Source organism: Phacochoerus africanus, chromosome 8 (genome assembly GCF_016906955.1).
Source record: "Phacochoerus africanus isolate WHEZ1 chromosome 8, ROS_Pafr_v1, whole genome shotgun sequence".
Taxonomy (NCBI): domain Eukaryota; kingdom Metazoa; phylum Chordata; class Mammalia; order Artiodactyla; family Suidae; genus Phacochoerus; species Phacochoerus africanus.
This window is the reverse complement of record NC_062551.1, coordinates 82,155,448-82,171,069: the sequence shown is the minus strand read 5'-3', so window position 1 is coordinate 82,171,069 and position 15,622 is coordinate 82,155,448. Positions and strand designations below refer to the sequence as shown.

The 15,622-nt window shown below is 54.2% G+C and overlaps 1 protein-coding gene across 4 annotated transcripts in view; it reads left to right on the top strand.

The window, feature by feature from the left end:
* Window positions 1–3,497: 3,497 nt before the first annotated feature.
* The window catches only part of RUNX3 (RUNX family transcription factor 3), a 63,826-nt gene continuing 51,701 nt past the window's right edge, over window positions 3,498–15,622 (top strand). For 2 of the 4 annotated variants that reach the window (XM_047792610.1, XM_047792612.1), the window contains exons 1-2: window positions 3,498–3,681; window positions 3,955–4,043. In XM_047792610.1, coding sequence (XP_047648566.1) covers window positions 3,605–3,681; window positions 3,955–4,043 — 166 coding nt within the window. In that variant the 5' untranslated portion in view covers window positions 3,498–3,604. Of the gene's footprint in view, window positions 3,682–3,875; window positions 4,044–15,622 lie in introns of those variants that run through there. The other 2 variants (XM_047792609.1, XM_047792611.1) reach the window with 2 other exon arrangements.

The following is a 15,622-nucleotide window of genomic DNA, read 5'->3' as shown; positions in this document are numbered from 1 at the left end:
CGGCCCTAGAAAAGGCAAACAAACAAACAAACAAACAAAAGGGTGTCTGTTTCTACAAAAACTAGGTTGAATACCTTGGAAAGACTCGGTGAAGCCCTTTGCCCATGATCTCCCAGCTCACATGTTGCTAAAAAAAAAAATCAATTGAATTAGGTGTGAGTGGTCAATTGTAAAAGATTGGGCAAATGAGTCAGTTCTAGATGCTATTGAGTGCTTATTGCTTCATAGGCATCTATGTATTTGCATTCCACTTTTTTTGCTTTTGAGGCAGCACCTGTGGCATACAGAGGTTCCCAGGCTAAGGATCAAATCAGAGCTATAGCTGCCAGCCCACGCCACAGCCACAGCAACGCGGGATCCAAGCCTCATCCAAAACCTACACCACAGCTCACGGCAACACCAGACCCTTAACCTACGGAGCGAGGCCAGGGATCAAACCAGCATCCTCATTGTTCCTCATCTGATTCGTTTCCACTGCACCGCCATGGGAACTCTTGGATTCCACTTTAAAGATGACAAACCTGGAAATTGTAAGAGACACCCTTGGGGTCGATTTAAGACAGACGAAAACAGAAAGTCATTTAGTGGACAGTTCTCAGTGTTAAAGGTAAAATAAAGCATTGAAGGAACATTACTACTTTTTTTTTTAAATGATTCCCTTCTTCAACCAAATTTTTGGATGAGCCTGATCTAAATGGTCAGACGCTTCTATGGGCTCGAATTTTTTTCCCATGGGGAACAAGAGGACCCCTGACTGCCTACTGCCTGCTGAGAGAGTGCACTGTCAGGAAAGGGCCACTCGGGAATTGGGGACCTGCCATGTGCCAAGCACACTCACAATAGCTTTTTTCATTTAATCCTCTTTGCAGTTTAGAGAAGTGGGTACTACCGTTGGCCTCACATCACAGGCTAGGGAGCAGGCTCAGAAGAAAAAACCCTTTGCCCATGATCTCCCAGCTCATAAGGACCAAAATCAGACTCTAGGAAGATTGTGTCTGCTTCCCGGGCAGCCTCCAGGGATTCATTCAAAGTCTGGCACATGCTTCTGAAGGGGCACATGGAGATTATAAGCCTCTCGAAGGAAGGACCAAACTTGTCATCCAGTAAAGATCATTTGACACATGGTCCCAGGAAGGCATTAAACCACCTGGTGCACAGATGTGCCCCCGGGCCCAACACAGCCTCCTGGGCCCCCTCCTTGGGCCTGAACTCAGCTTCCCAGGGAGGGGGAGTCCCTCAGAGTGACCAAGTTCTAGGTGTTATGGGGGGCCCGCTCTGACATGTGGAAAAAAAAAAAAACAGCGAAGTGCGTAGGGTGGTATGTTAGAAACTGGAGGTGACGTCGGCAGAGTGGAAACAACTCCTGGGCTGGGAAGCAGGGGCCCCGAGTTCCACTGACTCATGGGTGAGTGAGCCTCTGCTCCTCTAGGGGCCTCAGTTTCCACTTCTATTAAAAAGGGTCTTTCAGTTGTGTCCATCTCTGATCTATTTCACAGCACAGCAGACTCCAAAACGTTCCATGTGGAGCCAGGAGCCCAAATCCTTGGCGGGCTCCACCTGTGCATTGACCGTGCCCGCCCCAACCCCCGCTCCCCCCAGCCCTGCCCAGGCCAAGCCAGCTGATGAGTTTATGACAGGGGCGGTCTCTCCTCCTCTGTGCCTGCGATGGCTCTTTCCGGGCCCTTACACCTAACAGAGCCCAAAGTGCATCGCTGAGACTCAGGCAGGAAAACCGGTGCCTTCACCCAACCGCCTGTCCCTCCAAGAAATGTGTTTATCCCCATTTTACAGGGAAGAAAACTGAGGTCCAGAGAAGGGAAGTGACTTGGCTCACGGTCTTGCTGCTGGGATTCAGCAGAGCTGGACTGGGACTCACTTTAAAGAGCCCCGTGGCTTTCACTGCAGACCTGCTTCCTCCCTTGGACAAGTCAGAACCCCCACCTCACCCCCACCCCTACCCAGCTGCCATCCAGGAACAGAAGACTGAGCCCTCAGGAGGATCCAGATGAGGCACAGACCAAATGACCAAGGTATCCTATTCCCAAGTGACCCCGCGAGGCCATGGGCAGAAACAAGTCTCAGTGGGACACTGGACAAGCCCCTCTTCCCCCGGCTGCGCTGGATTAATGTACAGAGATGACTGTGAGTCTGAGGCTGACCTGGCCCTGAGCTAGGGCTCCGTGGGAGGGGCCAGGTGGCTCTTGAGAGCCTCAGGATTTGGCTTCAAGGCCATGGCAGGGCACTGTGGTGTCAGGGCTGAGGCCCAGGCTGGTGAGCCAGCGGCTGCTGTTCTAATTCTGCTCAGAATACTCTGTGGTCTTGCACAAGCTGGTTTCAGTATTGTGGGCCTCAGTGGTCTGGCCCATGAAATGGGAGAGTAGAACTTGCAGGGAAAATGGTAAAGCCCCCACCCTTCCCCCAATACCTCGCCTGGCTTCTGAGAACACGGAAGTGTAGGGTTGAATCATCTTCCATGCCTTTTCTGCTTCTGAGCCCCTCTGGGAATTGGCTCAAAAAAGGGTGACAGAGGGTACTGGTAACCAAGGTGGGGGCTGGGGTGTGGGCCACAGGACAGCAAGAGCAAAGGCCCAGAGGCAGGACAGCGCAGGCACGTTGGGCTGGAACAGAGAAGCCCACAGAGGTGCCCAGCTGGGCGAAATGAGCAAAGGGCCTTGGATGACTAGCACAGGTCCTGGAACCTGAGCTCTGCAGAGGGCCCTGTGGCAAGGCCGTGCCGCCAGCTTTCCCCAGGAAGGCCTTTCTCAAGGCAAACAGGCCTCGGCGTGAGCTCTGGTGACGCCCTTCATGTGTTTCTCTTTGTACTTAATCCCAATTCCCATAAAATCTCCCCGAACTGCCACCCAGCCACCCACAGGGACACCTCTCCCTGGCTGCCGTGGTGGACAATGGCAGAGGGTCAGCTGCCCGCAGCCCAGGGCAGGGGGGCCTGGAGGGGATCCGGGCACTGAGCGTCCAGCGCAGGCCCTGCGGGGCTCCCAGCCACCCAGGGCCAGCACTGGCCTTCATTAAAAAGGAGTCTCCCACAGGATCCAAACCACCGCCCCGGCCACTCCCTCTCCACCCGCTTTCAGTTCTGCTTCTGGGCTGCGTGCTGAGGCCAGCCCCACAAATAAAAGCCATCCTTTTTTTTTTTTTTTTCCTCTCTCTCTCTTTCTCTTTCTTTCTTTTTTTCTTTTTTCTTTCTTTCTTTTTTTTTTTTTTCTAAAAAGAGAGGCAGCCACAAAAATCTTCTAAGGGGCTGTGACATCACAACCCAGGTGACCGCCACCCAGCCAATGGGCCAAGGCCGCGAGCTGGCTTCTTGCATCCTGTGAGCTGAGGTTGGGTTGACACTGTGAAGGCCTGGTCCCTCAACCACAGAACCACAAGGCCAGGCCCTCGGCCGCCTTCGGGGGCCCTGCGCTGGAGCTGGTTGGCTCCCTGTCCTCCCACCCCCTGGGCCGCCCTCGCACCCACTGAGCTGGGCTCTGCCGGGGGCGAGCCTCATTCATTCATTCCCGTGGCCGCTTGATGCTGTGCTGGCTTTGCTCTCACTGCCCTGCGACTCCTGCCCTGGCTGCCGAAGGCCCCTTCCCGCCATCTAATGATACACTCTGCATACGCTTCTGTTGAAAATTTGTGGCGAGACATTCCTGTGGGACCAGGAATCCAAATTCTTGGGTACAAACAGAAACTTACTTTCCTTGGGGATTTTTTTTTTCTCTCTCGCTCACACACACACACACACACACACACACACACACACACACACTCTCGCGTTCTTTCCTTTTTTCTTTTTCATAGCAGTAGGGGGGAAAAGGAGACAAAACCAAACAAAACAAAAAACAAACAAAAAGCAACACTCCCCCCACCCCCACCCCTTTATTTTCGAAAGTAGCTAGGAAAAAATAAAACAACAGCTAACCAAGTCGATCCCAACCCAACCCCCTGAAGGGCTGGAACCTCGCCTTCCTCTGAGCGGGGCATGGCATCCAACAGCATCTTCGATTCGTTCCCGACCTACTCGCCAACCTTCATCCGCGGTGAGTAACGAGCGCCCTTTCGGGTGGGAGCTGTGGCCGGGGGCCCGGATTGCATCCCTACACGGTCCATGCTGGCTGCCTTCAAGGGCCTGGGCTGCCTACCTACATCCGCTGGCTTCTGAAGGTCTGGGGTGGGAAGAGGGTCTGGTGGCCTCCGTGGTGTCCTGCAGGGGAACATCTTTGTGGACTTTTATCCTCAGCTGGTGGGGACTGTCCACGGTGGGAGCCACAAGCCCTCAAAGGACTTCAGAGGGTTGTGGGGAGGAGAGGACACATGAGGGGAGTCCCTGTGACCCGAGGCTTCCTGCCCCATCCTTGGGGCCCCTGGCCCCCCCACCCTGCAGCGCTCGGACCCTCCACCTGAGCACATACTCAGATATTTGTTCCCCCAGAGACCGGCCAGCTTCTGGAGCAGGCAGGGGGCAAGGCTACACCTGAGGATCGGGAGACCTTCCCGAGAAACTTCTGCATTGCATTTTCCGAGTCATTCCTGGGTGAGGGAAGCAGAGGGAAGAGAAGGCTACAGGCTTTTGGGGGGAACCTATGAAGCTCTGGGTTGCTCAGAAGCTGGTTTGGAATCGGGGAGAGCAGGCCTCCAGAGGGTTTGTGGATGTGGTCAGGCAGAGAAAAAAGTGTTTCTGGGTGGCTTCTGCCTCTATTCATGGCCTAGAGGGACCCAGGGTTCTGGGTTGTGTCCCTCAAAAAGGATAGGGTTCTGAGAGCCTCCACTTGGAAGTTCTGACTGAGGCTGGGATTTGGGGAGACTTTTCCTGCCTCTGTCTGGCCCTTAAGGCTGATGGGACCTGGCCTCGGATACCCCCCCCCCACCATGTGGCTTTCTTCCCTGTGACCGGGAGCCCACGTGGGGCTTGTGGCACCTGAGACTGGGGATCAGGAAGCCCTGAATCTAAGTCCCAGCTCAATGGCCACCTCTAAGGCTGAGCGGCCTTAGACAAGTTACTTAACCTCTCTGTGCCCCCAAAGGGAGGCCTCTCCAGCTGTGACATCCTGATTGCCTGAGGCTGGAAATGGACCATGTATGAGGACCATGCCTCTGGGTCGTTTGTAAAGAGTTCTCTTCCAGATTAGAGGAATCGAATGGCCTCTAGAACACCAGGGTTTTGGGCTCCTGGTGCCACTTCTTCTTGGCGGAGGTGGTCAGCTGAGACATACAAGTCGGTCTGACTGTCCATCCGCCCGTCCTGCTGCCGGCTAGCAGGGGGACTCAGAGCCAGTCTTGGGCAGCTGGCTCTGGGCAGGGACCGAGCTACATTTGGGGAGTTATTGTCCAAAGATTTCTGCAGGGGCTTGTCTGAGGGCTGGACCCGTTCCTCTTCCCTGGAGAGAAGCTGAGGCAGGCTGTGCGGCTGTAGAGGGGGGCCAACTGGGGGCAGGCGGCGGTCTGCCGTCTGGGCAGCGGGGCGCTCCCATCAAACGTGCTCACAGCTGCAACGGGCGGCAGCCCCAGGTCTCGGAGCCGAGAGCCCTGAGCTCCTTCCTTCAAGCTGCTCCTATTATAACGCCGTTCCCTTTGTAGTGCTTGGAGCTAATTAAAGGCAGTTCTGTGGCAAGAAAATAAGAGTTTATAAAAACCATTTGCTGAGTCTTTGTAATCTGTATTTCTTCCTCCGTGAGCAAGATGGAGAAATGTGGAGTTTAAGACAAAGGAACCTTGGGAGACAGGACTCAAGGGCCACCCACCTAGGATGGGCTCCTGGTGCCAGGGTGCCCAATAGTGGACAGTGACACAGAGGGAGAAGGAGAGGCAAGCTGGTGGCTTTGGGCTGAATGTGGGCACACAGACAGGAGGCTGCTGGGCAGAGCGGGCTGATCCCTGGTGAACAAGGACTCAGATGTGTCTTGCAAGCTAGGGTCCGGGGGAGGCCTTAGGGCCTGGGGTCTGAGGCTTCCCTGTAGTTCCATGTTCTGTCTGTTTCTGGCCCCCTCTCTCCTGCCCAGTTCTAGTCGCCATGTTCTATTCCCTTCCAGGGCTCTATCTCCCAAAATTCTGTCTCTAGAGGCTCACAGGGGATGCAGCTGCCAATTCTGTCCCCAAAGAGACCCAGGCTCTGGGTCCTGCTGAGCTCAGCTACCTGTGGCCCCATGCAGGGTCCTTAACCTGTGCTGAGCCACAGAACTTTCTGGAGTCTCAGGAAGCCTATGGACTCTTCAGAGTCACCATCTATATCAAACTACGAAAAAGCACGTTTGTGACACCATGACCAGCTGCCTCTGTAGTAACACACAGGGTGCAAAGCCGTCCCTGCGGAGAGAGGACTTGCCTGGATGTAGCGGGGATAGGCGGACAGCCCCCAGGAGGCTGGAGAATACTTGTGATTCCCCCTGGGGACAAAATCGCTGTAGAAAAAGATGCTAAGTTTTAGTTAGAGGTCAGCGAAAGGGAAGATGGTGTGTGTTTCTCCCCCGAGTTCAGGGACCCCCTCAATTCAGGCCAACAGCGCCAGTTCCTCAGCAGGAGGCCAGGGGTGGGGGTGGGGGGCCTCAGGACATCACCTGCCCAGGAGAGCTTGAAAGTTGGGTTCCCGACTCTGGAACTTCTCTCAGTTCCCTGTGACAAAGAGGTTTGGGAAGAGGGTGGAGAAGCATTTGATTCCTACCTGAAGGAGAGGGCGAGGGGGAGACGAGAAGAGGGCAATGCTCGCTGTGCAGCAGAAATTGGCACAACATTGTAAATTAACTATAATAAGAACAATTTTTTTAAAAATTAAAAGAGGGTGATGCTGGAGTTCCTGTTGTGGCTCCAAGGGTTAAGGACCCAATATAGTCTCCATGAGGATCCAGGTTGGATCCCTTGCCCTGATCAGTGAGTTAAGGATCTGGCATTGCCGCAAGTAGCAGCAGACAGGTCACAGATGCAGCTCAGATCCAGCATTGCTGTGGCTGTGGTGTAGGCCAGCAGCTGCAGCTTTGATTCTACCTCCAGCCTTGAAACTTCCATACCCTGCAGGTGCGACCCTAAAAAGAAAAAAATAAGAGAGAGAGTGATGATTAACCTAAAGAGCTGGAAGAATGTGCCAGGATTCCAGGCACTGAAATGGAGGCATGAGAGGTCGTAGGGGGCTTCTGGGGTGCCCAGTGCCATGAGCAACTCACATCTTTGCCCATCTCTGCTCCTGGGACTCTTCCAGGCAGGAGAAGGGTTAAGAGTCCTCTGTCTGACAAATGGGGAAGCTCAGGCCTAATGACACATTGCGTGACTATGGGCAAGTCCCTTCCTCTCCCTGGGCCTTGGTTTCCCCACCTGCCAACTGCAGGTAATGGCCTTGTGGATGCCTAAGGGGCCATCCTCAACTCTACCGAGGGCTAGCACTTTAATCCAGAACTACACCTGCCCCGTAAGGCCCTTCTCTGCACCCCTTAGGGGATCCCCCTTGCAGCAGGTCCCCCTCACAGCACCCCTAAACTGCACCCCCAAAGGCAAAAGCATTCTTGCCAGGACACTGAGGGTGGGCACCTCAGCCGGGAGGAAACCCAAGGAAATGGGCCTAAACTGCCACAGGCAGGAACCAGGAGGCTCAGGGAGATGAAGGTTTTCATTCATTCAGTAATTGCACAAAAGCTGCTCCAGGAGTGGAGTACCAGCTTCCAGGTGGGCTCTGGAATCAGACTCTCTGGTCTCCATCCTGAGTTGGCCCTAACTGTGTAGCCCAGGACAAGCCACTCCCCTCTCTGTGCCTCTGTTTCCCTGTCTGTAAAAGCGGCATGATGATTATACCAACCTCCTGGAGCTCTAGAGAGAATTAAATGAGCGAGGCGTCTGGCACAGAGTAAATGTTCAATAAATAACTTCCTTTTTAAAATTAACGTGAGCCTGGCCTTGTGCTAGAATTTCAGGTCCAAGGGTGACGAGGTCAGTCTCTCCACCCTTGAAAAGGTCACGGTCCGCTGTGGAAAGAGATGGGTAAATGCAAAATTGCACTGGGGTGTGGTCAGTGCGATAAGGGACAAGAACATGGGGCTGGGAGATTAGAGAGGGGTCATGGGCGGCCTGGGGGAAGAGAGGAAAATTCCCCTGGACACGTGACCCTGGAGCTGGCTCTTACAAGGTGAGGAGGTGCGAACGCAGAAAGTATGTCTTGGGCAGAGGGAATGGCCTGGGCAAAGGCGTAGAGGCAGGACAGGAGGAGAGGATCCTGGGCGCCTGCTGGGATGGCTGGAGGGGGACGAGGGCAGGCTTCTCTGGCCAGAGCTCCCCTCGCGGTGGTGGGACAGCTGGCCGGCAGCTCCCCGCCTGAGGACACCTGGGAGAGATGAGATGCGGCCTCTCAGGCGTGAGTAGGCCTGTGCAGTGGCGGAGGGTGAGCAGAATGGCAGGTCTCTCCGGAATGGTCTGACTCAGAGGACAAGGGGGGAGCTGCCCTGACCAGAGAGGTCACTCGCGGTGTCCTTTGCTCAGCTCTGGGCGATGGTCAACAACAGGGGACTCGCCAGAGTCCCAGGCAGCCCGGGATGGCCGATCACCTAGAGCAGGGCGCCCTTGGCGGCCTCCCCTCCCCCACAACCCTGGGAGATGAAGGGACTGACCGCCAGCCACCCACACCCACCCTGGCGCTTGCCTGGCGCCACCTCTGCCGGGCCCCTTGGAGGGCGGCTCCTGAGGCCGCCCTGCACACACCCGTCTCCCCAGACCACCCTGCCTGTCCAAAGTGCCCCCCAGGCTGGAAGGGCATTCCTGGGAGTCCCCCACTGGCCACAGGGTCTGGGCGGGCATGAGCCGGCCCCACACAGTGGGACTGTGTGTCTAGGCCTCACCCGCGCCCACTACGGCGGCCGGCAGCCCCCAGCGGCCCCACCGGTCGCATAGAGAGCCCATTGACACCTCAGCCTTGAGGTGGCTGCATCAAAGCTGAGGCTTGCTCAGCTACCTGAGAGGGTGGGGGCATTCAAGGAGGGGAGGGGGCCCTGGAGTCAGATGCCCCCTGAGCCCTTCCAGAAGGCTCTGGGACCAAGGAGGCAGCATTACCCTCTGACCCCTGCCTCATCTCTGAGCCAGTCCAGACTCCCCCGTAGGTGGGCTCAGCGAGGCAGCCTCGACACCAGCTCTTGCCCCTGTCCCCTGGGCTTGCCTCCTCTGCAGACCCTCCCTCAAATCCACCATGGGCCGTGCCCCTCCGGCAGCTGGGGAGTCTTGCCCGGTCTTCAGGACCGAGCTCAGACACCCCCTCTGCCAGGAGTCTTCCTGGGATCCCCTGTGGCCACTGGGGAGCCCTGGCGTCGGGGAGCTTCTGGGCCCAGGCCAGCCTTGGCACTCAGTCACTCATGCCCACCTTGGTGCCCAGGAGCCTGCCTTACTCCATGCTGGGAGTAAAGGGGACAGAGGGAGGTAGGAAGGATGGGCTTTATCGCCCAGTGGATTTGGAACCCAGGCCGTCCATCACCTCCTTGAAACAGCACCTCCTGCAGGGACACAGAGGAGGTGGAATTGCGGCCCCCGGGGCCAGAGCGGGACTTGGTCCTACCTGGAGATGCCACAGGAAGCAGGAACAGTGAGCGAATTCAGGAGAAGGTAGGAACTGGCAGGCCGAGAGTGCCTCGGCCTGGTTTTACTGAGGTCCACAGAGGTGCGTGGGCTCGTGTGAGGTGGGATTCCACGGCAGGAACGCTGACTTTTCTCAGCTCCTTGGGAACCAGCCATCGGCCTCGCACATACTTTAGGGGTCAAGGCAGGTTTAAGCTGTTTAGTGGCTGGGTGAACCAACATCTTAATTTGCCTTTTGGAGTCTGTTTCCTCCTCCCTAAGATGGGGCTAGAGTGTTTGCAAGAGAGAATGTGACCCTGTCCTGAAACCCTGTGCACAGCGTCTGATCTATAGTGAGTGCTCACTCAGCACAGCCACCTCCTTGGGACCCTCTACCTGCCCTGCTTCCCCCCCAACCCCCGTTGGCTCACTTGCCACCTGGCAGATGTTCCCACGTCTCACCCCACTGCTCCATCTCCACCACGGACCCCCGGTGTTCTCAATGCTGGATGGAGGAAAGCACGGAGGAGACTGTAGAGGGACTGTCAGCCCCTTGTCAATGGCTCCCAGGGACAGGGATGGAGAAGAGGGTGCTCTCTGGGAAAGAGGAAACATGAGATGCAGTTAGTTACAAGCCCAAGCTGCAGCCAGGCCCCGCCACTTCCTCAGTGTGTGGTCTCGGACGAAGCGCCTCAACTCTCGGAACTCAGTTTTCTCATCCGTACAATGGAGAGAACAAACTGTAGCCACCTCGGACGTGCTGGGTGGGTGAATGAGATCATGTACCTTGTGTGCTTGGTGCAGAGGCAAGACCTCCATCGTTATGGAAATTATGACTATTGAATATTCCTGCTCCTCCTGGCCAAGAGTCAAACTCGGAATGGGATGGGGAAGGGAGAAACACGTCTCTCTCCTCCCAAGGCCAGCCTAATGGCCACCCCTTCTGGGGGGACTTCCAGGTTACCCCCCTTCTCTCCCACCCAGACCTCAGGAGTGCCCTGCCCCCATCCTCACTCACCCCTCTCCCCAACACCTGTCAGGAGGGGTGCTCCTGGGAGCAGGTCTGCCTAAGCGCTTCTTGCTAAGTGGTGGGAGGAGAAGGCGGATGAAAAGACCAGTGGAAGGACCACACTGACCCCGGGAGGGTTCCAGCTGTTCCCTTCACTTCCCCTTCTGCGTCTGGCTCGTTCTTTGAAATGCTAGCTGGTGGGAGCCCGAGCGTTCATGTCCAATCGGCACAGCCGTGTGAAGGTTTAGGTTCCTCTTTGGGGTTTTCTTTTGCGTCTGGGAAAAGCGTTTTTGGCAAAAGGTTCAGACTTATGTGTGGGTGGAAAGGGCGGATGCCCATACCTTGCGATTTGCAGGGGCGACCTAAGTTAGCGCCCCCAGAACATCCTTCAGTGTGTGTGACACGGAGACTGAAATTCACCATGACACTCATTCCCTTTGGGGTGAAGAGTTACCAGCAGGGCTTTTTTAGAACACGGGGTCCAGCGTCAGTGAGTCTACCGACCTGCCCACCTTCGTTAAGAGGAGAACAGAGGCTGGGTGTGAAGCAAGCAGATGTGTTAATGGAAGAAAAACTTGGGGCCCTCAAATGAAAGGGGGTAACAAGAAAGGGGATGGGTGGAGAGGACAGGTCCATTTTGGTCATGCCCCTGACGCAGACTCAACTTGTCTGAGTGCCCAGTGGCTGAAGACCAATACCTCACCCCAAGAAGTGGCCCTACCTTGAGAACCTCTCTGCTGTCCTCCCTCAGTGAACTTGAGTTCTTCCTGCCTTGCCCCCCAGGGAGGAAGCCCTGCTGAGACCCCACCCACAACTCTGGGCTCCCTCACACCATAGGAAGGCTGCACCAGGGCCAGGGTGGTTGGAGTGAGGAGCCCATGTGAGGCAGGCGGCAGCTCATGGCAGTGAGCCAGATTCTGCCTCTAGAGCAGCCGTATCCCTTCCTGGGGGGAGTGGACACCACTTCTGGGAAAAGGCTGGAAGGAAAACAGGAAAATGTAGTTAATGCTACCTGATGCTGTGATGGCGAGGAGCCTTTCTTTCTTTCTTTCTTTCTTTCTTTTGCTTTTTAATAGCTGCTCATGTGGCATATGGAAGTTCCCAAGCTAGGGGTCAAATCCGAGCTACAGCTGTCCGTCTAAGCCACAGCCACAGCCACAGCCACACGGGATCCGAGCCTCGTCTGCGACCTACACCACAGCTCACAGCAATACCAGATCCTTAACCCACTGAGCGAGGCTGGGGATCAAACCTGCATCCTCATGGATACTAGTCAGGTTCATGACCTGCTGAGCCACACTGGGAACTCCAAGGGAGCATTTATTTATAATTCTTTTGATGACTGTAGTTTTTCCAAACTTTTAAACACTGCATATGCATTACTTATAAATTTAGGGGGAAAGCTCTTTTTTTTTTTTTCCAAACAAGAAAGAGGAAGAGGCCCCCCACCCCCACCCCCCGCTCCCAGGAGCAGGTGAGCCAGGGCTGCAGCGTGGGGTCAGTCTGCTCCTGCCCTGCTGGCCGCCCCGCATCTCTCTTCCTCTTCCCAACTGCCTCGTCTGCCCTCTTCCTCCCCTGCCCTCCCTGTCGGGTTGTGGAGCCAGGGTCTGCCCTGGGCTGGGCAGAGCTGTGCATGGGCTTGTGACCTGCATCGTGGTCCCAATCTGAGGACAATTTCCCCAGAAAGGGCTGCTTTCCCTGGATTCTCCCATCCCAGTGCCCAGGACTTAGGATGGGATGTGAGCCGATTTGGTACTGCTGGTCATTCAGGGGACATTTATTGAGCATTAGCTGCATGCCCAGCACTGTCCTGGGCACTGAGGATTCAACAGTAGACAAAAGGTACCTGTCTCCCCTTCTTGAACTGACATCCCAGTGACATGTGGAAAGAGTTTGCCCCAGGAAAAAGCCCCAGTGAGAAAGGCCAGCACCCCATTGGCTAATTCCCTTACCATCAATGGAGAATCTCAGGCTTCCGAGATTTCTGTCAATGTTCCCTTGACCTGCCCTGAATCCTCATCACAGCTCTGTGCTCTGGGCATCACAACCTCCACTGCAGAGATGAAGAAACACAGACGCAGAGGGATGGGTGATGTGCTGAAACCAATATTTCACAGGAGGCAGACACTGAGGAAGGGAGAGGGAACCACCTTTGCTGGTGACTTGCTGTGTGCCAGGCACTGCAGTGGTGCTCATTCCAGTTAACCAGTTCATCTCTAATCCATGTAGCCGATGTGATCAATAAATATCCCCATTTTCCAAATGAGGAAACTGAGGCTCAGCAAAGAGACGTAACTCACCCAAGGTCACGTAGCCAGGAAGCTGAGATGCCCAAATTCATGTCAGAATCTCTCTGATAGCAAAGCCAGCTCTACGCAGTGCTCCTTTCTACCTGACAGACATCTCCTCCTTATAGGCCCAGGCTCACCACCTCCCCTGAGCCCTCCCTGATTGCTCCAGGCAAGGTGATACATGTTCTCTGCTCTGCAACCAGAGTACCTTTAGGTCCTTCTCACGTACTTCCAGAAGGCTCCCCAGAAAGGGTAGACTCTGCAATAGGTAGACCTGGGAAGGAAGGAGCAGCGCTGCATGGGCAAAGGTACGGAAGAGAGACCACAAAGAGAGGGTTTCTTAGAGACAGGAGGGCTTGTGGCTCCTGTGGTGAGGTTGAGGGAGAAGACGCTGGAAGGAAGGCAGGCCAGGCCTTGAACTTGGGGTCCAGGCAGGATCCGAGAGGCAGTGATGTGGGGCAGAACATCCTGTGATGGGCCGGGCTGCTCTCTGAAATAGGCCAGTGTAGACGTGCGCCTTGAGTGCACGTAAATGTGTGAACAGAGACCACAGGGGCCCTCCTGCACCGGCTCGAGAACCCTATTTTTATCGCCCTCTTAGACACACGTCTTAGACACACGTCTGAGCAACCAAAGCAGACTTGTTCTCCAGCACGTAGAGTGCGCCATGAATGGGCACGTCTGTGGTCTGACGAGGCCACGTCGACGGTTCAGAGCAGCCCAAGAAGAATCCCAGGCCCCATGCTGGTGACACAATTTGCAGGGCCCCGATGCAAAAGGAGACTCCCAGGCCCAGTGCTGGTGACACAATCTGCAGGGCGCAGTGCAAAAGGAGGATGTTCAAAAATCATTAAGAATTTCAGATGGACAACCTTAGGACATGAAACCAGGCATGGGGCTCCTCTAAGCTACAGAGTCTATGTGACTGCTTGGCCTAAGTGCCCTTGAAGCCGGCTCAAGGCTGGGGGGGCCCTGGCGTGAATGTAAACCTCTGTCTGCTTCTCCTTTTTTGAGCTTCATTCCTTTGATGTATGTGGTCCTCCATTCTTCGTGAGTCCTCGACTTCAAAAATAATGAGAAGTTCCTGCTGCGGCAGTCGGTGAAGGATAAAATAATAAGAGGAGTTCCTGTACTGCTGTTGCTGTGGTTGTGTAGGCTGCAACTCCAGCTCGGATGCAATCCCCGGCCCAGGAACTTCCATATGCTGCACATGCAGCCAAAAAATACAAATTTAGGAGTTCCCATCGTGGCTCAGTGGTGAGCGAATCCAACTAGGAACAATGAGGTTGCAGGTTCGATCCTTGGCCTCACTCTGTGGGTTAAGGATCAGGCGTTGCCATGAGCTGTGGTGTAGGTTGCAGATGCGGCTCGGGTCTGGTGCTGCTGAGGCTCTGGTATAGGCCAGCAGCTACAGCTCCAATTGGACCCCAGCCTAGGAACCTCCATATGCCGCAGGTGCGGCCCTAGAAAAGCCAAAATATATATATATATACAAATTTAAATTTAAAAATAACAATAATAAATTAAACCTTAGGCAAGATTGTCCCTTGAAGCTTTTAGAACCAGCAAAGGACATTAGGGAAAACATGAATTTTAAGTTGTTGATCACCTGAAGGACCTAGGAAATTTAAAAGTAAACTCTGTAATCTCAACACCCTGAGAAAACTGCTATCATTCAGTGTATTTCCTTCTGGATTATTTTGCCCTGTGTCTGGTTTTTGCCTCTAGAGAGTCTCTTCCCTTTATGGGCCATACAGAGACATGTGACACATCCAGGAAGCTCATTATGAATATTAATAACCATTATGCATACATGTCAGGATATGTCTTGGGAGAGTCTAGGGCAATGCCGTCCAATGAAACTGTCTGTGATGTTTCGAATGTTCTGTCTGGGAGTTCCTTCCATGGCAGAGCAGGATCAGCAGTGTCTCTGCAGCACCAGAATGCAGGTTTGACCCCCAGCTGCCCAGCACAGTGGGTTAAAGCATCTGGCATTGCTGCAACGTAGGTCACAACTGCAGCTGGGATCTGATCCTTGGCCAGGGAACTCCATATGCCATGGGGTGGCCAAAAAAGAAAAAAAAAAGTTCTGTCTGTACTGCCTGATACTGTATCCACTCACCACGTGTGAATATTGAGCCCTTGAAATGTACCTGCCATGGTCCACCACAAGTGTGAGTGAGGAGCTGATTTTCTAGTATTATTTTATTTTAATTATTGTAACTGAAATAGACATATGGCCAATAGCTACCTGGTTGGGCCGTCCAGATCCAGAGAGTATATGCCCAGCCACTAACCAAGGTTATCTTTTGAGGCGAGGTTACAGTGTTTTTTGTTTTTCAACTCAAAATGTTTGAAAAGTCATACTCAATCACAGATTGCTTTTGCAAGGAGAAGAAAGCTACTGAAGATTTAGACATGTAATATATTCAATGCTACAGGGGGAAAAAAAACTGGATTTTTTAAAAGCATATCACCAGGGAAGATTGATCCTGGCAGAATGAGATCTATTTTTATCTTGCCTGTCACAGTACACGAGAAAGAATGTGGGGTTTAGACTCAGAAGCTGTGGCTTTGCCTCCTGTATCTGCCACGTACTGGCTGTGTGACCACTGAACCTCTGTGAACCTCCATTTCCTCACCTGTAAGATTGGGATATTGACTCTACTGACGTCCCCAGGATGCTGCGGGGACGGAATCAGACCATAATGATGAGAACATGTGTGTAATGGAAGCAAGTTCCTGGAGATGATTTCTGTAGGGGTGGAAACTTGTCTGTGTGAGGGGCGCTACGCACAGC